Here is a 22608-nt window from a genome sequence, read left to right as displayed (position 1 = left end):
TTTTTCACTTTAATCTAACAATACGTAAGGCTCAATTGTGTTTAACAATTAAAAATTCAGTTTAATTTAACAAATTAAGTATCAAGTACTCTGATGATTTTTCTCCATTTGTCTCTCCAGATTCATTTTCCACCCTTCTCTGCCTTGCTCTTTACCTCTGTCTTCCCTTATCTCAAAAGACTACATTATCCAGTCCTCACTTGCCCTCTCTCGCTTCTGGTTGGGTTTGGCCAATGAGAGGAAGTGTTGAACAGAACACCATGCACTGGTTACCAATCCCAGAAAAGGACTCTATACATTTCTGCCCATTATATCTTGGTATCAAGGTTGTGAAGGAAAACACAACAGTCAAGCACTAGGTAGAACAGTGATTTACTCACATAGAGAAGACACAGAGTAAGATCAGCTCCAGTCATGTGCACTAGTCTCATATGGCTAGTGGATGCCAGCCAGCTGACAAAGGGAAATTGGCCCACGAGCACCCTCCCCCTCTTTATCCCACACTATCCCTAGAGTCTGAAATACTGAAAGCTGGGGGCAAGCCTGAAACAGGGGACGATAATCCCACAAAGTACAGGTTGTGTGAGCTCCTCATCTCTTGGTAAGGAAGTGTTCCAAGTCCAAGACCCATTCTTACGAGGCCAAAAGGGGTTGAAAGGCTATGCACACGCGACTTTTTCCCAACAGGAAGCATCAGCAGAAAAGCAAAGAGTGGAAGGAGGTAGAAACAATAGTACAACTTATTCCCTGCTATATTTCCTCTTTGGCCATGGCTCTTGTTGAGTGGCTCCTCTTCCATACCTGTAACTCTCACTGGGTTCTGGAGCATAGTTCCCAACCCCTTGCCTCTTTGCCTGAGTGGATAACTGTTTCCAGCTGGTGCTAGTCCCTGGGTGATTCATCATCCCTTTTTGGTTACTTTAAACTATGCCCACAACTCTGCAAATAGCCCCTTCGTTAAACTATGTTCCAAAAAACCATCCGTTACTACCAGGACCCTCAATGATACAAGCATGACTGTACACCAGTCACTATACACAACAAGGCAAAGGCCTATATCAAATGGGTCCTCTACAGGATGCTAAACATGGTGAGCCTCCAACGTTCATGCTAATCTCCCAAAGATCTTTATTTTTAGGGCTTCCCTTGTGGCGCAGTGGTTGAGAATCTGCCTGCTAATGCAGGGGACACGGGTTCGAGCCCTGGTCTGGGGAGATCCCACATGCCACGGAGCAGCTGGGCCCGTGAGCCACAACTACTGAGCCTGCGCGTCTGGAGCCTGTGCCCCGCAACGGGAGGGGCCGCGATAGTGAAAGGCCCGCGCACCGCGATGAAGAGCGGTCCCCGCACCGCGATGAAGAGTGGCCCCCACTTGCCGTAACCAGAGAAAGCCCTCGCACGAACCGAAGACCCAACACAGCCAAAAATAAATAAATAAATAAATAAAGTAGCTAAAAAAAAAAAAAAAAAAAAAAAAGATCTTTATTTTTAACCTATAGCATTTATTTCACTAATGTATGCTTAGATGTGTTCTGTCTCCTTAAGCTTCTCTAGATAGCAAGAGCTTTTAAAAAATCTGATGAGGGGCTTCCCTGGTGGCGCTGTGGTTGAGAATCTGCCTGCCAATGCAGGGGACACGGGTTCGAGCCCTGGTCTGGGAAGATCCCACATGCCGCGGAGCGACTGTGCCCGTAAGCCACAACTACTGAGCCTGCGCGTCTGGAGCCTGTGCTCTGCAACAAGAGAGGCCGTGATAGTGAGAGGCCCGCGCACCGCGATGAAGAGTGGCCCCCACTTGCCGCAACTGGAGAAAGCCCTCGCACAGAAATGAAGACCCAACACAGCCAAAAACAAACAAATAAATAAATAAAATAAATTTATTAAAAAAAAAAAAAGACAGGCATCTATGTGTATTATAGACATTAAAAACTTAATCAGTATTTTAAAAAAAATCAAAATCTGATGAACTCTATGGATCAACACCTTAGAAAAGCACAAATATATATATATACACCCTAGAAAAGCACAAATATTTTTGAATATAATTTGAGGGAATCCATGGGTTTCCCTGAAGCCCTTCAGCTCACAAACCCCAACATGAGAACCTCTAAAAAATAAATAAATGTGGGGCTTCCCTCATGGCGCAGTGGTTGAGAGTCCACCTGCCAATGCAGGGGACACCGGTTGGATCCCTGGTCTGGGAAGATCCCATGTGCTGTGGAGCAGCTAAGCCTGAGTGCCACAACTACCAAGCCTGCACTCTAGAGCCCACGAGCCACAACTACTGAAGCCCGCGTGCCTAGAGCCTGTGCTCCGCAACAAGAGAAGCCACCGCAATGAGAAGCCCGCGCACTGAAACAAAGAATAGCTCCTGCTCACCACAACTAGAGAAAGCCCATGTGCAGCAATGAAGACCCAAGACAGCCAAAAATAAATAAATTAAATTAATTAATTAAAAAAAATTTTTTTAATAAATGTGGACTTCCCTGGTGGTGCAGTGGTTAAGAATCCGCCTGCCAATGCAGGGGACACAAGTTGGATCCCTGGTCCAGGAAGATTCCACATGCCGCAGAGCAACTAAACCCGTGAGCCACAACTACTGAGCCTGCGCTCTAGAGCCTGTGTGCTGCAACTACTGAGCCCATGCACCGCAACTACTGAAGCCCGCGCACTCTAGGGCCCGTGCTCCGCAACAAGAGAAGCCACCGCAATGAGAAGCCCACGCACCGCAACGAAGAGTGGCCCCCACTCGCCACAACTAGAGGAAGCCCGCGCGCAGCAATGAAGACCCAACGCAGCCAAAAAAAATAAGAAAAAAAATAAAAAATTAAAAATAAACAAATGCTCACTGAAATAAGAAGGGTGTTTCATTTACTTTGAGTTCCTAGAGCATATCAGATCTGCCATTTATATTTCATTTCTCATTCATTCAACGATAGTACAATAAGAAAAATAATGCTAATGCCAGAATTAATCTCTATTTCTGAAGACTAACTTTATAGAAAGATAAACACTAAAGGCCTTGCAACCTTTAAAAACAACAAAAACAAACCCAAATTAGGTAGATCATTGGAGCAAATAAGAATGTTCAATAAATGACCCCAAACTGTGCAATCAAGTCTTACTCATCCACACTGAAAATGGACAAAGTATTAGCATAGCTAATCAACAACTCATTTCTTATTGGAATTAGATTACTTATTGGAAGGGGATTGTATCTGATTTACCTCTTTAATAGTATTTTCAATTAATTTGATATTAAAATAGTTTATACCTTTTGAGCACAAACAATTGATAACAAAAATCTATTATTTGGAAGTTGAACTCAACTTGAAATTTTAAAACTATTATGCATCCTGCACTACCAGATTTTTGTAGTCTGTAATAAGAATAAAGGTCTTCCGCATAAAGTTTTCTACGGAAATACTAAGACTGTCAGAGAGATAAGCAAATAAGTTAAAACTTTAACCTCAAACGGTCCAGAATAAGAATATTATTTGTTTCCTAGAGAAAAATATTTATCTACTACCTGTTTTTCAGTCACTAGAAAGTCACTTGTATTTTTTTTTCAGACACAAATTTAAGAGAGCTCTAAAACAACAAATTCCACCAACTCTCCACATATGTGAATGACCCAAACAGAAAAAAGAGATCATCTAGTTGCAAATACAGAAGACAGGAAGCACAGGAAAATCCATCTGAAATCTGAGCAAGTAGTTCACGCAGAACTCTCAGCCATACCTTTATCTGATCTTAAATTTTTTAAAGTAAAATAACATCTAAAGCATACTGGGGCTTAAAAAAAAAAAGCCCATGGTTCATTTGGCATAACTGTGTAAATATCAGAGAATTCCATCAACATCTTCTCTATTTGACTACTGTTGAAAAAAATTTCACATATGCCTTATCACTATGCTATTTCACATTTATTTAACTTCAGTGTTGTACCTTCAGGCTAACAGGATCTATTTTATTTCTTTTATATACGCAACACCATATTTGATCTATGTCAAGCACAATGATGTGCTTCAATTTTTATTCTGAATGTTTTTTTAAACAATGATGCTTTAAAACTAAATTGCCAGTAACAGAACAAAAACGACATTGAAAAGACAATTTAAAAGCAAAATGGAGAGTGAGGCATAAGTGTTAGTACCATAAGTACTGTCGTTGTCTACCAACTAGGCAATAACCAGGTTAAATGTCTATGATTGCTCATGCAACTAGACTGATATCACGTTACATCTGTGTTTTTACAGAAACTAGGGAAATGCTGCTACTTCTTTGACTTAGGGAAATTAGAATATGGGCTGAAAATAAGACAGGCAGTGTGATTTAAAAAGAAAGATATGTATACACCTGTACTCTGGCCGAAGCTAAAATGGCCATAGGTGTCACACATATGTAGGAGACAGCAGATGGCAAGTGTGGGTGCCACACAAGGTATTTTTGTTGTTGTTGTTGTTGTTGTTTTAAATATCCACAAGGCTGCCTTCAGGAAGTTTTAGTTTTGAAACTTTTTCTTTGAAGGTTCAGATGGATGGAAAAGTAGCTAACACTTTCTAGGCCTGCAGAAGATCTAAATAAATTCTTAGATACATTTTTTTCTATATAAAATTATGCGAGCACATATTTAGAACAAGTTGATCTTTCTATAAAAAAGGTATATATGTGCACATATATACCTAAAAACTAATACAGTTACAAATCAGTTAAAAATTCTACCAACTAATTCTTTTACAACTGGTCCAGACCAGTGTTTGGGGAAAGTGGTCTATATAAGGAAAATAGAAAAATTCCATTCATATCAAATTTGGAAATTCAGTTTTTAACAATCTCATCATGGTCACCACAGAAAACACAGATGATATGTATACATATAACTAATTTATGTGTTATTGGCCAATAGTATTTAATTAAGTTTTAAAAAATTCATGACAACTTTAGATTATATTTCTCAAAAATGCCAAAAAGCATAGTTTTCACTGCATCCCCTTTGACCATACACAATGCATGAATATTTTAGATTTTAAAATGTCCAAGCATATGTATAATAGCATTGCAGAAATTAACGAACAGTAAATTCCCAATGAAATCACTGACTGATTTAAAGTGGTTGGAGAGTTACCACAACGAATCCTCTGCCTAGGGACTTCCCTGGTGGCACAGTGGTTAAGACTCTGCACTCCCAATGCAGGGGGCCGGGGTTTGATCCCTGGTTAGGGAACTAGCTCCCACATGCATGCCACAGCTTGCCTGCAAGCTGCAACAAAGGAGCCCACGTGCCGCAAATAAGACCCGGCGCAACTAAATAAATAAATAGAATAAATAAATAAATATATATATTAAAAAAAAGACTCCTCTGCCTAGACTGCTAAAGCTGACCGGAGAAAAGTCTTATGAACACACTACATAGCACCATTAAAAAATTATGGTTTCTGATGGCGGCTGGGCTTTCAAATCCACTCAGTATCATCATCTCCTTCATCCTTGATTCATACCATTCTCCATTCCTTTTTGCCCTTACTGTTCTAAATTTTACTTTTGTCATTAGCCTTCATGTTTTTCATCCATGAAGCAAGCATGAACTTCCTCAGTCTTCCACCCTTTCACCCCTGAATGTATAATCCATGTGCTTCAAAGTTAATCAAGCCTGGGCTCCAATTTCAGCTCAACATTTACCAAATCTGCGACCCTAAGCTGATCTCTCTAGGCCCATTTCCTCATCTATAAAATGGGAATGTGGGAATGTGAAAACCTAATCACAGTGTGCTCAAAATGATTTATGAGAAAAGATTATGAAAAATGACCAACGCACTGTATAAACATGGCAGATGTCTGTTAGCTCTTTATTCACTCCCACAATTTTACTCTTAATCCTTTCTGTTCTTCTCTGCTCATTCCTCCTGGAAAATCCCTGCTTATTTCAAATAGCTTTAAGGTCACCTCCAGGTAAAAACTTTCGCCACCCATCTCCTCACTCAAGTATAAGTTTTTAGTGACCCCATAGTACTTAGCAGTTCTATTATAGTACATAGCACATTATTTAATAATGGCTTACCTATTTCAAACCCTTTCTAAAATGTGAGCTTCTGGAGGTAGGGACTGTTTACTTCTTCGGATTTCCGAAATCTAACAAAGTACCTAGTACACAGTAGGTTCTCAGAAGTTAATATAATGGGATGAAAATGATCTTAAGAAGCATCCCCACTATCCAGATGCCTTTTGGAACTTGAATTATTTGTGTACTGTATTGGTGTCTGCTAGTGAATGGAATTATGATGGGAATGGGAAAATATAATGGAAAATGATAGTTAAATTTAATTAAGAAATTAACATATAATCATGTCTCAAAATATTCTGGACCAGGTATATATATCCAAAAGTCTCACAGAAGAAAAAGAAAATGAAGTTAAGGGCCTGTGCCAGGTAAATTTCATTACAAAAATGAAATGAATATAACTCACAGATCCATGTAGAAAAACATGAAGGAGTAACTGAATTGTTAAACAAAGAAAAATAACAAAACTCCAAATAAAAAAAGTCAGGCATTTTTTCAAGCAGCCATTTGGAGACTCTCTCCCATCTCTGAGTATTTCAAAGAGATAGACAATAAACAACAGAAATCAGAAAAATATACAACGGAAAGTGACATGTGCTATGAAGAAAATTAAGCAGCCAAAGAATTATGTGTGGGGACTTCCCTGGTGGCACAGTGGTTAAGAATCCACCTGCCAATGCAGGGGACACAGGTGTGAGCCCTGGTCGGGGAAGATCCCACATGCTGCAGAGCAACTAAGCCCGTGCACCACAACTACTGAAGCCCCCGTGCCTAGAGCCCATGCTCTGCAACAAGAGAAGCCACCACAGTGAGAAGCCTGCGCACTGCAACGAAGAGTAGCCCCCGCTCGCTGCAACTAGAGAAAGCCCACGCGCAGCAACGAAGACCCAACACAGCCAAAATAAATAAATAAAAACAAATAAATAAGTTAATTTTTAAAAAAGCCAACAAGATTTGTTGAGAGACCGGATGTGAGGTATAAAAGAGAGAAGATGATGAATGGATAAAGAAAATGTGGTGCATGTGTACAGTGGAATATTATTCACCCATAAAGAGAAGGAAAGTCTAGCATTTGTGACAACATGGATGAACCGGGAGGACATTACACAAAGTGAAATAAAACCAGACACAGAAAGACAAATATTGATTGATCTCACATACATGTGGAATCTAAAAAAGTCAAAAACTCATGGAAGCAGAAAGTAGAACAGTGGTTAACAGAGGCTGGGGTGGGAGAAATGGGGTGATGTGGGTCAAAGTTCCTGTCAGATGAATAAGTTTTATACTTGAAATTTGCTAAGAGTAGTAGACCTAAGCGTTCTCACCGCATGTGTACATACATGTGTGCACGCACACACACATATGTACACACAGAAGGTAACAATGTGAGGTGACCAATGTGTTAATTAGCTTGAATTATGGTGATCATTTCACAATGTATATGTCTATTAAATCATGTTGTACACCTTACATATATACAATCTTTATTTGTCAATTATACCTCCGTAAAGCTGGGGGGAAAGAATGTCAAGGTTATTGCCTTACAGAACTGGAAGAATGGAGTTGCCTTTTGCTGGGAGGAAAGTCTGTGAGAGGAAGTGGGGCAGAGGGAAGGGCTGTCATAAGCTCCTTTGGTCTTGCTTTTCTAAAACACTTGCCACCCTGAGTGTGATAAATAAAACCCAAGCAAAGCTGTACATGAATTCCTAACACCTGGGGAAGAAACGGTCTCATCTACTAATGGAAAAGAAGAATGAGCAGGTTGTCTCAAAATACATCCCTTCTTTGTTATCTTGCAGTGGTTCAGTTCTCAAGGGTTAATCACAAGCAAATCACTTTCTGCTGAACTCAGTGTTTTATGCTGCCTTATTATTTGGTTCAATTTCTACAAAGAAAGCTCTTTGAATTTAAACAGCAAGTGGAAAGGAGAAAAAAGGGAAGAAACAAGAAAGACTGTTTGCCAAATCAGCAGAATTTGAGAAAGAGAGGTAGTGCACATGCAGATCAAAAGAAGGAGAGCAAGGGAATTTATATTCCAGAGAAAGTGTCAGACATGATAAAATGACATTAGGAAGAGAATTTTTACAATTATCCTTTCCTAAAATTTTCAAGCTGGCATGAATGTCCCAGATTTTCATATCTAAATCCACCTGGCCCTTACCATTACTGTTCCATTGCCAAAAAAAAAATACACTTGAACTTCTCTCAAAGCACCAATTTTTTAATTAAAGTGAAAAATTTAAATTAAGTAAAAAGAAAAAGCAATGTTAACTACATCTTACTTGCTTGACTTTAAAGTCACTTAATTTGTTTTAAACCATAGGCAAGCATTAATATCTACAGCATGACTAGAGAGTAAATAAAAGGGCAAAACAAAAACAAACTGAAACAATAAAACAAAACCCAAAAGCAAACATAACAAGAAACAAAACTCTCAGGCTAAAAAAAAAAACCAAAACTCTCAGGCTCAGGACAAATGAGTACCTCTCCACTCTAATATAATGAACAAGAAATTCTCCAAACTTAAATCCTTGCTATAACTGATGATCTTACGAATAACCTTTTAAGTACTGTTTAGCATATATTCAGGGACCCATTGATACAAACCTTGTCTCTAATAACGCAAGCAGCTTTCTTTGTTAAATGTGACTAGTCAGAAAGTCCTGTCCCAATACCAACCTAGTCCTGGTCGCCTCAGAGAGTACCAGGAGTCCCTGGGTTCATCATAGGTTTGCCAAACCAGGCTGCACATTTGGCTTCAAGTTCTCAAACCCAAGGATACTGTGACGGTTCACTTTATGTGTCAGTTTGTCTAGGTCAGTCAACTAAACCTCAGTCTAGGTGTTGCTGTGTAGGTATTTGGTACATGTGGCTAACATCTATAATCAGCTGACTTTATTAAGTAAAGCAGTTTATCTTTGATAACATAGGTGTGACTCATCCAATCAGTTGAAAGGCCTTAAGAAAACTGAGACTTCCCAGAGGAAGTAGTAATTCTGCCTCAAGACTTAGCTGCTGTCTGAAAGTTGCCCGCCTGCAGGCCTGCCCCACAAATTTTAGACTTGCCAGCCCACACAACTGTGTAAGCCAACTCCTGGAAATAGATAAACAATACATTCTACTTAGTTCTGTTTCTTTGGAGAACCCTGGCTGATACATATTTCTACTGTGTTTCAGGACCAGAAAATAATGCTTTTAGGCATATCGCCCTGACTCATTCATTATTCACTAATTCAACATTTATTCAAACATTTAATCGGGGTGCTTACTACAAACCAGGCACTGTACTAGGGGTAGAGATATGGATCAATAAGGTCGCCTCACAAAGGTTACAAACTGATTCACAATCTCAAAACAAAACCTGCCAGTCCTCAAAGCCTTACTAGTTTGCTTTTATATTTTATTTCTCCATAAATTTATCTAATTTCTTTCAGAACTTACTAGATTTTTAGCCAGAAATATTTCTTAGGATAATAAAGGGATGGTTATTCTAGTTGTCAATGACTCTCAAAAGTTGACACATGACACACCCTCTCTTAGGACCAGATTTTAAATCAGATCATGGACCATAGATAAGATTCCCTCTAGGCTATTTGCAAAGGCACATGGTTGTAACCCCATCCCTTTGTCATGTTACCTCATGATACCTCATCAATGTGCAGAGACACTGGAGTTAAGATCCACTGCTTTATACAGCTACACTGAGATAACCAATGTGCTGAGAATAATCTAGTGCACAGATTTTACTAATTAGTGTTAACACATTCCATCAAATTTGAAACAAGCATGCACTAACTAAAAACTCTCTTTAAGGTGTATACAACTATAATAATATAGTAATTGATATTTTTTTAATTGGTAAAAACTTTCACTTTAACACTAGGTTTAACCTGAGGGAGAGATTCCATTTTTCTATCTTTATTACAATTTAGTTAAGTCAGTGCTAGTAGGGAGTAGTGGAAGTAAAACGCTGAAAGACGGTTTCAGCAGATAGTTGATCAGAGGCTGCCAATAAGAAACTTGCACTTACCCTTACATGTTTTCCCTGTGAGCTGGTCCCTACCTGTGTCTGGACCGGGTCACTTCCCCAAATAAGCTCTCCACCCTCTGAAGCTGCTGGCTCTGAGTAAGGGAGTTGGGGTATCTGAGTCATATCCCTACTACCCTCATTCAGTTGAGTCTAATATGTCTCCACCCTTCTGTTTCACCACTGTTCATATAAAGATAGTATTATTGACCCCAGTCCCTAACACAGAAGGATGTCTGGTATATATATGGCTTCTCAGTTACTAAATAGCAAAGAAAAATGGAACGACTCTAGATAGGCAGCAGGAACAAGTAAATTTCCAAATATGAAAGAAATCAATGCCAACAGTACCCTCTCCCCTATTCAAATACTCCCACCTCTCTACATCCCAGTTTATTTCTCTATTGTAATCCCAGACTACAACTTCATAACTTGTCTCCTTTACTGAACTGTGAGCCTCTTGAGAGCAAGAAGCAGCCATTATTCATCTTTGTATTTCTAGAATACGTATGGGTTAAATAAAAGTTAGTGTTAATTGACTGGATGGATGAATGTGTGTGTAGATGGCTAGGTAGACAGGTGGCCAGTTGCTAAGTGCTCTGCTTCTGGGTCATAGATGGCTTCTGAGAAGAGTCCAGAGAAAACTGAAGGATAGGGTCAATGCTAGACCAAGAGGGCAAAGGGAGGATACAGGGGAGAACAAAGGTTAGAAGCTGGGAAACCTGAATTCTGATTGAGATTCTGCCCTTAACTCACGGTGACCTTAGGTTATTGCAATTGAATATATGTGTATGTTGGAGGGCAGGGATCATCTACAGAATATGTTAAATATCTACAGAATATGTTAAATATAGACTAGACCAGTAACCTATGAAATATTTCAAACACAGAGCAGACAACTTGTAAAATATAAGTCAACTTCCATCTATTTAACAATACGGAATCATCTCAAGATAATAACCCTAAGCAGACAGGCCAAAAAGGGGCAAGATTTTCAAAGCCAAATTCTAACTAGAAAATTAAACCAGAATGATACTGAAAGATGACTTCAGTGTTTGGAAGATATCTGTTAGGAAGTAAGAACTATGGCAAGCTTTACATCCGTGCTCTGTGGCTCTTCATGCTAGATGTGTCAAGTCTATCAGTGAAGCTTCTGAGACCTGTTCTTTGGCCTGAAGCTTCAGATATATCTGCTCTAAAAAGCTTGGTCTTCTGGGCAATTCATGGTTCATTTAGTTCTAGGAGTTAGTTTCTTTAACTTGTTCGTCACTGCTATTTTATTCACTGGCCCTAAATTTCTCTCTTTCAAATTTAAGGATTTTCCTTAGTTCTTTCTATTATCTAAAATTTGGAGAAAAGGGACTTTTTTTACCTAACAGATATCCTTTATCATTTTGTTACTGTACTGACTTTTATTAAATTATTTTTGTCCAATAACTTCCTGAATTAAGAGTTCTACACTATTCCTGAATTAAGTTCTAAACTATTTTAGCCTACCTTCAAATGAGCCTTCCCTGCCTCTTTCCCCCTCACACAATCACACACTTCTCCCGCCAATTCATTTATATATTTTCTCTTTCGGGAAATGTTCCATTTCTATTTGACTTTTGAAAGATGCAAACAGAAGTACACACAGTACTCTAGGAACAGACACATTATACTTTTATACAGAAAAGATATGTTTTGGGAATTCCCTGGTGGTCCAGTGGTTAGGACTCTGTGCTTCCACTGCAGGGGGCCCAGTTCGATCCCTGGTTGGGGAACTAAGATCCCACACACACACAAAAGAGAAAGATATGTTTCTCTTTTGTTTTCAATAGTTTCCATAAGATGTCCAATGTTTTGTTGGTATTTTTAGAGCTGAAAGAAATGATAGAAAACATCTAGCCAAAACCCACTCCACTTCCTCCATTTTTACGGAGGAAGACACTGAGGTCCTGAATAGCCACATGCCTTGTCCAAGTTGCAGCCATTGTTTTCTGTTTGTTTGTTTGTGTTGTTTTGTTTTTAATTTAATTTATTTATTTTTGGCTACGTTGGATCTTCATTGCTGCACATGGGCTTTCCCTAGTTGCAGCAAGTGGGGGCTACTCTTTGTTGCTGTGCACGGGCTCCAGTAGTTGTGGTGCATGGGCTCAGTAGTTGTGGCACACGGGCTTAGTTACTCCGCAGCATGTGGGATCTTCCCGGACCAGGGCTCGAACCTGTGTCCCCTGCATTGGCAGGCGGATTCGTAACCACTGCGCCACCAGGGAAGCGCCACTGCAATTGTTATCAGTGTCTGCACTGGGACTGGAACACAGGTATCCTAATTCCAGACCAGAGCCTAGGTCTTCAAGCAACAATTTAATCTCCTACAGTCTTTTAATAGATTATAAAAATCATTCAATTATCTTTCCAGTGTGAGCTCATACTCAATGAAACATCCCTAACTGACTTCAGTGCCCATTCACAAACCTTTTGCCTTGTACAACTTCTTACTAGGTAGTTTGATAAATTACCCAGAGAAAATAGTGTCACTTAATTGTCTAATGTCAAGTTAGATCCTAGCACTGGTCCTTGATGTCCTCACTCCTTATAATTCCCTATTTTTTTTTTCACAAAATTTTACCTTCCCTCAACCTCCAACAAGAAGTTGTATGTTCAAAACTCCTACATTTAATATAAAACCAACCAGTTTGTTAAGTATGAAAGTAGGATTACTAGCACCTCCTTCAGCTTCTGGATGGGGCCACGTGGCAATCTGTCACACTCCAGTATAAAGGCCATTACTAATGAGAGGCATCCATTTAGCCAACAACTCAAAGCCTTACAATTGTCAAGGGAGTGGTTCAATGAACATTCTCAAACTGATGCTACGAATTCAAATTGGGACAATCCGTCTTGAAGGTAATTTCACCATAGGAATCAACAGCCTTAAACATATTCATGTCATTAGGCTCAGAAAATAATCAGAGAGGTGCATAAAAACTTTTATATGAGAATATTCATCAGTGCATTATTTATAATATATAAAACTGGAAACAATTTGAATATCCAACAATAGGGGAATAATTAAATAAATTAAGGCACATCTAAAATATGCATCCACAATTAAATAATATATTGAGGAATGTTTACAGACCATGTTAGAGAATAAAAGCAAGTTATACGACAGCATGTTCAGCATACACGCACACAGGAAAAAAATGGACTGCTATAAAACAAAACATTAACAGTAGTTATATATTCTTATTACCTACCTTTCATCACTAAAACAAAATCTTTGGATCACAGACTTTGGAATTCAAAGAAATATGGTTTGAACTGCTCTCTATATGTCAGCAACATAACCTTGGCCAAGTTACTTAACCTCTATACTAGAGCTTCCTCATCTGTAAAATGAGGTAAACAATACCTACCTCCTTGGGTTGCTAAGAATTTTTAAAAATTAGGACATACATATACATCACCTAATATTTTACATGTGGTAAACATTCAATAAATGGTATCTACTTCAATTACTATATGATATTATTATACAATTGTTTCTTTTAAAATCAGGGGAAAAAAATAAAGGTTAAAAAAGAAAAGTTGTGGAAGATCCCACCAGTCAGAAGGATTTAATACATAACTTCTTAAGTCAGAAAACCCTCTGATCTGTCTACTTTAAAAACAAATTCTTCAATAGAAACAAATATACCTCATCTTTGGTATCTCCCTTTTAATCCTGCACTTAATTTTGCACCCTGATCATAAAAGTGATCTTGCTGTGTCTCTAGCTAGCCTCCTCCCTATCATGTACTTTTTTTAAACATCTTTACTGGAGTATAATTGCTTTACAACGGTGTGTTAGTTTCTGCTATATAACAAAGTGAATCAGCTATACATATACATATATCCCCATATCCCCTCCCTCTTGCGCCTCCCTCCCACCCTCCCTATCCCACCCCTCTAGGTGATCACAAAGCACCTAGCTGATCTCCCCGTGAGATGCAGCTGCTTCCCACTAGCTATCTACTTTACATTTGGTAGTGTATATATGTCAATGCTACTCTCTCACTTAGTCCCAGCTTACCCTTCCCCCTCACCGTGTCCTCAAGTTCATTCTCTGCATCTGCGTCTTTATTCCTGTCCTGCCCCTAGGTTCATCAGAACCTTTTTTTTTTTTTAAGATTCCATATATATGTGTTAGCATGTGGTATTTGTTTTTCTCTTTCTGACTTACTTCACTCTGTATGACAGACTCTAGGTCCATCCACCTCACTACAAATAACTCAATTTCGTTTCTTTTTATGGCTGAGTAATATTCCATTGTATATATGTGCCACATCTCCTATCATGTACTCTTACAAACTTTTACTATACTGACTTTGAAGTCCCTGGCAAGCACCCCTTAAACTCCCTCTTTCGGCTTACCTGCAACACCTTGTAATTCGGTTATTCTTCTTGCTTGGGAAATCATTCCATTTCCTGAAAGCTATTTTTACTCCCTTACAATAGGGTCTTTTACTTTAAGGCTGTAATTTCTTACAATAGCAATGCTTATAGCTTAATTTCATTACACAATATTCTTTTCTTCCTTTTTGAGTTAAGGTGAAATAAAATTAACTCTGCTTTGAAGTTTAAGAATTTTTAAACAGGGCTTCCCTGGTGGCGCAGTGGTTAAGAATCCGCCTGCCAATACAGGGGACACAGGTTCGAGCCCTGGTCCGGGAAGATCCCACATGCCATGGAGCAACTAAGCCCATGCACCACAACTACTGGGCCTGAGCTCTAGAGCCCGCGAGCCCCAACTGCTAAGCCCACATGCTACAACTACTGAAGCCCACGCGCCTAGAGCCTGTGCTCCGCAACAAGAGAAGCCACCACAATGAGAAGCCCACGCACCACAATGAAGAGGAGCCCCCGCTCACCGCAACTAGAGAAAGCCCACATGCAGCAACAAAGACCCAACGCAACCAAAAATAAAAATAAATTAGTTAAAAAAAAAATCTTTACCAAAACCACGTAACACATTTAGAAATACTGTAAGTACTATACAGTAATAAAGTTCTTGGTGAGTAAAACTTTAACATCATTGCAGCTAGGCTGTATGTCTATGGCTGCTTCTGCTTTACAACAGCAGAGTTTGGTAGTGTGACAGAAGCCATAAGGTCTGCAAACCTAAAATACTATTCAGCCCTTTACAAAAGAAGTTTGCTGCCCTCTGTCCTTGAGGGTGGCAATCCTGGTTCACTCATCTCCTCCCCACACACACCTAGTATATAGCTTCTATGTATTTGGTGTTAAAAAAAAAATCTATTATACTGAATTGAATCAACAAACTTTAAAAACAGAGCTGGAGACTGCCTGTGTTATCAGAGGCATCAAGCAATAAAGTTACCAAAATTTGGAAAAGCACGTCAGAAGAAGTCAGAGTATCATGTGTACTCTGACTACACCTAATATTTAATACATGCTTATATTTTATGCCTCTCTTTACCATTAAAAAAAAATCAGGGCTTCCCTGGTGGCGCGGTGGTTGGGAGTCTGCCTGCCAATGCAGGGGACACGGGTTCGAGCCCTGGTCTGGGAAGATCCCACATGCCACGGAGCAACTAGGCCCGTGCGCCACAACTACTGAGCCTGCGCGTCTGGAGCCTGTGCTCCGCAACAAGAGAGGCCGCGATAGTGAGAGGCCCATGCACCGCGATGAAGAGTGGCCCCCGCTTAACACAACTAGAGAAAGCCCTCGCACAGAAACGAAGACCCAACACAGCCATAAAATAAATAAAATAATAAATACTTTAAAAAAAAATCAGAGAGAGAATATCATTTATCTTAGTCTTTTTTATTCCTTAAGGCCGTCAGTTCATCATACTGTAAAACATGTCCTCTAATCCTCTGTTTTTCTTCCATCTCGTTGTTTCATTCCTTTGTTAATTTAATTATTCAGTGGATTTATAGAGCAGTAACCAAGGTTGGTACCATGTTGAAAACTGAGAGAACAACGATCCTTAAACCTTGGTCCTTGCCTGTAAAGAATATCTAATTTTAGTTTAAAAGACATGTTTCAAAAAAGGAGAAGAAGCACTATTTAAATAATGCCAGCAAATCAACAAGTGGGCCAAGTCAGGTATCTGTTACTATCACCTAGTTTCAAATATCCACCAGAAAAACACACACACACACAAACACACATTACTTTAAATGTTCCACCATCTTGAATCAAAGAATTTCTGAGAACTGGGAAAACAGCCCACTCCATCATAGCTGCTACTGCTGGGGGGGAAAAAAAGCATCAAAATTGTTTACAAATTCCGTAAGGCATTATATTCTTCCAAAACAGCAAAAGCAGTAAATAACCTTCTAGATAAATATGAACTGCCTGAAAGTGTTATAAAATGCTAAAACTTCTATCTTGAGACTGCAACATTTAAGTTTCAAGATAGACAATAGTTGTACCAGAGGAAAATTTTAAAAAAATAATAAATTCTGCATCAAAATGGTAGTTGTGATGGAGAAATATGGAGACTAGTCACTCACTCAACAAACATTTGTTTAGCATTTATCTATAAATATACAAATACTTATTTAGCATCTATGACAGGCTTTGTGCTAAATTCTGAGCAGAGTAGTGAGCAAGACAGACACAGACTCTTCTCCCTTAGAAACTAACACAAAGGAGAAATCCAACAGAAAAAGAATACATGCATCAATATGCTGAACCAAACATCCATGTTTATTTATTAAGCCACTCAGTAGTAATAAAAGTTAATAGCTGTTCATTTAATAAACAATTAAGTAACTACCATGTATCGACTGCAATGCCAATCACAGAAGCGAGCATGTAAGTTCTTGCCCTTAAGACTTCACAACCTAGGTGCTTATAAATATATAAATAATTTTGATATATTATAAGAAATAATTTAATAAAAAACTGTATATGACTTTCTAAGGAAGTACTTAGGATAAAACAACTTTATTCTACTAGGGAAAGGGAACTCGAGGCAGGTAAGGCTTCACATCAGTAACCTGAGTCTTAAAAAATGAACAGCAGGGGCTTCCCTGGTGGCGCAGTGGTTAGGAATCACTGCCTGCCAGTGCAGGGGACATGAGTTCGAGCTCTGGTCCGGGAGGATCCCGCATGCCGCAGAGCAGCTAGGCCCGTGAGCCACAGCTGCTGAGCTTGCACTCTGGAGCCCGCGAGCCACAACTGCTGAGCCTGAGTGCCACAAGTTCTGAGGCCCGCGCACCTAGAGCTCGTGCTCTGCAGCGAGAGAGGCCACCCAATGGGAGGCCCGCGCACCGCAAGGAGGGGGTAGCCCCCGCTCGCCACAGCTAAAAGAAAAGCCCGCACGCAGCAACAGAGACCCAATGCAGCCAAAAATAAAAATAAATATATTAAAAAAAAAAAAAAAAAAGAACAGCAGTTTGCCAGGCAACGAATTTCAGACAGAGGAGAAAACTACAGTAAGCAAAGTCATAGCACAGGGCACAGTACAGTGAAGGAGATGGAGAATGAGGCTGCGTAAGTAAGTCATTTAGGGGTTAGTTCATGAACAGTCCTGTATATCACAATGGTATATTTATATAATTTATATGATTACCATGGGAAGTTTGGACCTCGGTAAATTTATGAAAAGGAACTTGGTAAATTAATTTAAAAAATTATAGTACCATAATTAGGTGTGTAGTATAGAAAAATAACTGATGGCTGAGTGAAGTGTAAAAAGGGCGAAGGACCAGAAGCAAAGAGACCTGTTTTTAAAGGCTATTATCAATACAATAGGTCAGAGGAGAGATGCTTAAGACCAACAGAATAACAGTGAGAAGGGAGAAAGTGGAGTGATGATGGCATTATTCAAGGTAGTGGATAGGCGAGAATCACCATGCATAGGGAGGGGATATAATGAGCTACACTTTAGATAAGCTGAATTTTGTATTTTTATTTGTAGGACTCACTGGTAGACAACTGAAAATTCTTATTAACTCCATTCTTCTCATTCCTTCCCATTCCAGAATAACATTTACTCATTCAACAATTTCTTTTTAAAGTGCTTACCACATAACAGGCACCTTTATAAATGTTGGAAATACACAGACAGCAAAGTCCCTGTTCAGGGAGCTTACATTTTAGCCTCCTCTTATGATAACAATGATAGGAACAGTGTTTTACAGTGAAAGGAACAGTGAGGAAAAAATAGGGCAAGGTTAAAAATATGGATATACAATACATAATCCATGTGATTTCTTCAAAGGGAAGCTTCAAGGTAAATATTTTAAATTCAAACTGCAATTGAAAAATAAAAGTGGTCTCTTTTTTTTGGTAATGAATAAGCACTTGATAATTTACATGTTTGATAGGTTTTGATTTTCATGTATCAGGTTTGCTTACACTGAAACATATATGTGGCTAATTTTCTTATATGTTACATCATCTTAATAATACTAGGAGTTACACTCTTCAGGAAAGTACTGAAAATTGAAAGGCTACCAAGTCATACAAACTGAGTTTTGTTCAAACTGCTTTAAAAATTGTTAATATTCTCCTCTTAACTTTAAAGTTTCTTTTCTACTTTTCCATGAGAAGCAGCTTTGCTAAAGCAAAGTCTGATCATGACTTGTGATTATTAAACAATTAATTGTAAGATAGTATTTTATTCAAAGTACTATGCAGGTATTTCCTCCTACATTTTTATCTTTTACTCTCCCAAACAGGCTAATGAACCTGAATTCTTAATCCCTAAAGGAAAGCTTACATGAGACAGTTATTTAACATCTACAACTGCAGATATATATTTCAAAAACTTTAAAATAAATTGCATCTTTTTAAAAAATGGTATGAAAAATGTCTTTTTCAATTCCTTGACAAATATTTTATTTTCTACTATTTTCAATAAGATTAGCAAATACATCCCATACTTAGGTCATTTGTTCTTTTTTTTTAAACATCTTTATTGGAGTATAATTGCTTTACAATGGTGTGTTAGTTTCTGCTTTATAACAAAGTGAATTAGTTATACATATACATATGTTCCCATATCTCTTCCCTCTTGCCTCTCCCCATTTGTACTTTGTTATCCTACACTTTGTCAACTTCCCATCACTTTTGGTACTTCTAAGTTTCCCCAAAGTTATTATTATCAACTCTCTTATGTTCCACCTCATCATTGGTCACTGCCTGGACCAGTGATTCCCTACAGAAGCAGAACAGACCCTTAGGGACCTTTTGAAAATTTGCAAGGACATTTTTTGGTTGTCACGATAAGTTGGATAGGCAGGAGGGTATTTAGTGGATGAGGACTATGGATCCTAGAAGTCCTAAAATATATGAGAAAACACTGGACAACAAACAACTGCCTGCATCCCTCAAGATTTTAAAAGACTCTACTGGACACTGAGTAGGTGAAAAGCCTATGTATGATCATCTTAGTCTAGGACTTTACTACATATAAAATATATCATTTTTGCACCATTTTAGTGAAGACTGAATTTTCCAGAATTGCAGCTATCATGTAAATTGAGGTAAGATTCCACTTTGTTTCATTCAAAATTTTACCAAAAATTGTTCACAACTTGGGAAAAATTCGTTTGTCGATGACAATGGCCCTTATGGTATTTGAACTGCCAATGTAATACATCTGAAATCAGCCTGCATTTATAGCCACCACACTCACAATGATTTCTTTGCACTGGTGCAATGTGCCAGCAACTGATCAGTTCTTCACTGTGTCTTCTAATGTAATCATGCCTGAGTACTTACATATTTAAATAGTAGACACATTATTTTCTAATAAAATACTTATTTTACCTTTATGCTTCAATTAGAGCAGTACACTGATTTTTTAAAATTATACTTATGGGTATTTTTTATTGCCTATAAATCTTTAGGATATTACAGGAAACTTTAATATTTGTTATAAAAAGGGGGCTCTGGGCTGGACAGGTTTAGAATCACTGGCCTACACTTTAGCCTTCACGTGCCCAGACTACTAAAGATGTCTCCTAACTGATAGCTTGGATTCTATACACTCCCTTTTCCAAAGAAAAGTACCTACAGATGTAAAAAAATCACCAATATTATTTCTATCTTCAAAATACCACAGGGCTCCAATTGCCTTGCAAATCAGTCCAGTACTGAGATTTTTACAACTCTCCATAGAGACATGAGTTCTGCCTAACCTAATATCTTATCCAGTTTACATCACAGACTGAACACTCTATTCAGAAAGCCTTATTTCTGGGAACTATCCTCAATATTTTGAAATATTTTGTAATAACCTATAAGGGAAAAGAACCTGAATATATATATATCCGAATCACTCTGCTGTGCACCTGAAACCAACATAACATTGTAAATCAACTATACTTCAATTAAAAAAAAAGTTAAATAATAAAAAAAAAGAAAGAAAGCCTTATTTCTCAGGAGTCAGCAAGTCACAGTGGAAAGAGTGTTAGGATTTAGAACCCTAGGCCTACCACTTATTAGGAGAATGATCCTGGATGAATTACCACTTTCTGAGTCTCCGTCTCCTCGTTTAAGTGACAACTGAAAAGGACCTTCCTCACAGGGCTGTGGTATGGAATGAATCAGACATAGGAACTCAAAGAGTTTGCTACTTCAAACTTTTTATCTGTTTTGTTCATTTACTTCTTCCAAGGATGACACCTGGCTGGTATCCAGCAGTGCTCAAGAAGTGTCTGTTGAACAAAAGCATATTGCTTTCTGAAACCTTTCCAGTCCACTGACTCTGTTCCAGAAATTTATCAGTTAAGTAACAATAACTGAGCGCTTACCAATTGAGTGCTTACTTGAAGTAAACACCCAGTCTCTGCTCTTAGGAAACAAAAAAACTCTGGAAAATGACAGGTCAACATAAAAGATGGCACAAGACTGTGTATGACTAGTCAATGAACAATATGGACAAAAAGTGCTGTGCATGTTTCACTGTTGGCTGGATCAACACGGAAGGTGGTGTGGAAAAGGGATAAAACAGACTTTCTCCAACTAATCCATTCTTCTCACACGTAGCCTCAGAGAACTTTACAACTGCCCAACAGGTCACTCCTCTGCTTAAAGCTCATCAAAATGGTACCTCAGGATACCCCAAGCTGTTCACGTGATTTACCAGAAGCTTCCTATGTTCTGGCCCCCATTTGGGAACAGCACAGATCAGTAAGGTGGCCCACTAACTACATGTGGCAACTGAGTATGTGAAATGTGTCTAGTCCGAACTGAGATGTCCTGTTAGTGTAAAATACACACTGGATTTCAAAGACTTAGTACCAAAAAAGAAAAGAAAAGAAAACATCTCATTAATAATGTTTATATTGGGACTTCCCTGGTGGTTCAGTGGTTAAGAATCCGCCTGCCAATGCAGGGGACATGGGTTCGAGCCCTGGTCCGGGAAGATCCCACATGCCGAGGAGCAACTAAGCCGGTGAGCCACAACTACTGAGCCCGTGTGCCACAACTACTGAAGCCCACGCGCCTAGAGCCCGTGCTCTGCAACGAGAAGCCCGCGCACCGCAACGAAGCGTAGCCCCCGCTGGCGGCAACTAGAGAAAGCCTGTGAAAGTCAACAAAGACCCAACACAGCCAAAAATAAATAAATAAATTTATTTTTTTAAAAAATAATGTTTATATTGATTTCACGTCAAAATATCACTGTGGACATACTGGATTAAATAAAAATGCATTGTTAAAATTAAATCCACCTATTTTTTTCACTTCTTAAATATGGCTACTGAAAATCTAAAAACACGTATGCGGCTCGCATTATGTTTCCACTGGATGGACAGTTTCTTTTCCCAGCTCCACATTTCAGCCTGAAGAGACCCCTTACTATGTCTGCCTGGGCCCTGTTTACCTGGCCTACGACTCTGTAGATGATACTACTGGCGCCTGCAACGCTTTTTCCTCTTCACCGAGTCTGCCGCTTCAGATCTTAGTTTTACAACTATGGTTACAGCGCTTTCTCCTAGAAGCCTCCCCTGGCCTCACCCCCTAGCCCCGAAAGACTGGACTGGGGTCTCCTCCTACATGATGGGAACACCCATCCTACAGCACTTATCACACTGCATCTGCAATTGCTTGTTCTCTGCTCTGTCTTCCCGACAAGAATGAAAGCTCCTTGAGGGACCAGAGATTCTCCGAACACGCCTACTCGTCAACGCCGGGCACCGAGGAGCATCAACTCTGAATAAATGAGGGGTGGGACAAAGGTAGTGGATGAACTCCGGGACGACCCCGGTTCGGGGGTAAGGGGGTGCAGAGAGGTGAGGCAGGGACGGGGCGGGGCGGAGTTTGGGGAGCGCTAGCGGGTAGGCTCGGGCAGCTTGGAGCGGGAGAACGGCAGGAGCGCCGGCAGACTCACCAGTCTCCGGTCAATGTCGGTGTCCGACCGCTTGGTCGGGGGCGGCGAGTCCTCAGCGTAGCGCAGGCCCTCGCTGGCGGTGGCGACGCCGCCACGGGCAGCCATGGCAATGCGGCGCCGGGCACTCGGAACGCCCCGCTGCCTACGAGGCGGCCGCAGGGACAAACTACTTAGGGCGG

The 22608-nt window shown here is 39.5% G+C and overlaps 1 protein-coding gene across 1 annotated transcript in view; it reads right to left on the bottom strand.

Moving 5' to 3' along the window:
* The window catches only part of DNAJC15 (DnaJ heat shock protein family (Hsp40) member C15), a 64550-nt gene extending 41968 nt beyond the window's left edge, over positions 1-22582 (bottom strand). The window contains exon 1 of the mRNA XM_007187055.2: positions 22430-22582. Within this exon, the coding sequence (XP_007187117.2) occupies positions 22430-22534 (105 nt within the window). The 5' untranslated portion in view covers positions 22535-22582. The remainder of the gene's footprint in view (positions 1-22429) is intronic.
* Between the last annotated feature and the right edge of the window lie 26 nt (positions 22583-22608).

This window comes from Balaenoptera acutorostrata, chromosome 18 (assembly GCF_949987535.1).
Source record: "Balaenoptera acutorostrata chromosome 18, mBalAcu1.1, whole genome shotgun sequence".
Taxonomy (NCBI): Eukaryota; Metazoa; Chordata; class Mammalia; order Artiodactyla; family Balaenopteridae; genus Balaenoptera; species Balaenoptera acutorostrata.
This window is presented reverse-complemented; position numbering and strand designations above follow the sequence as displayed.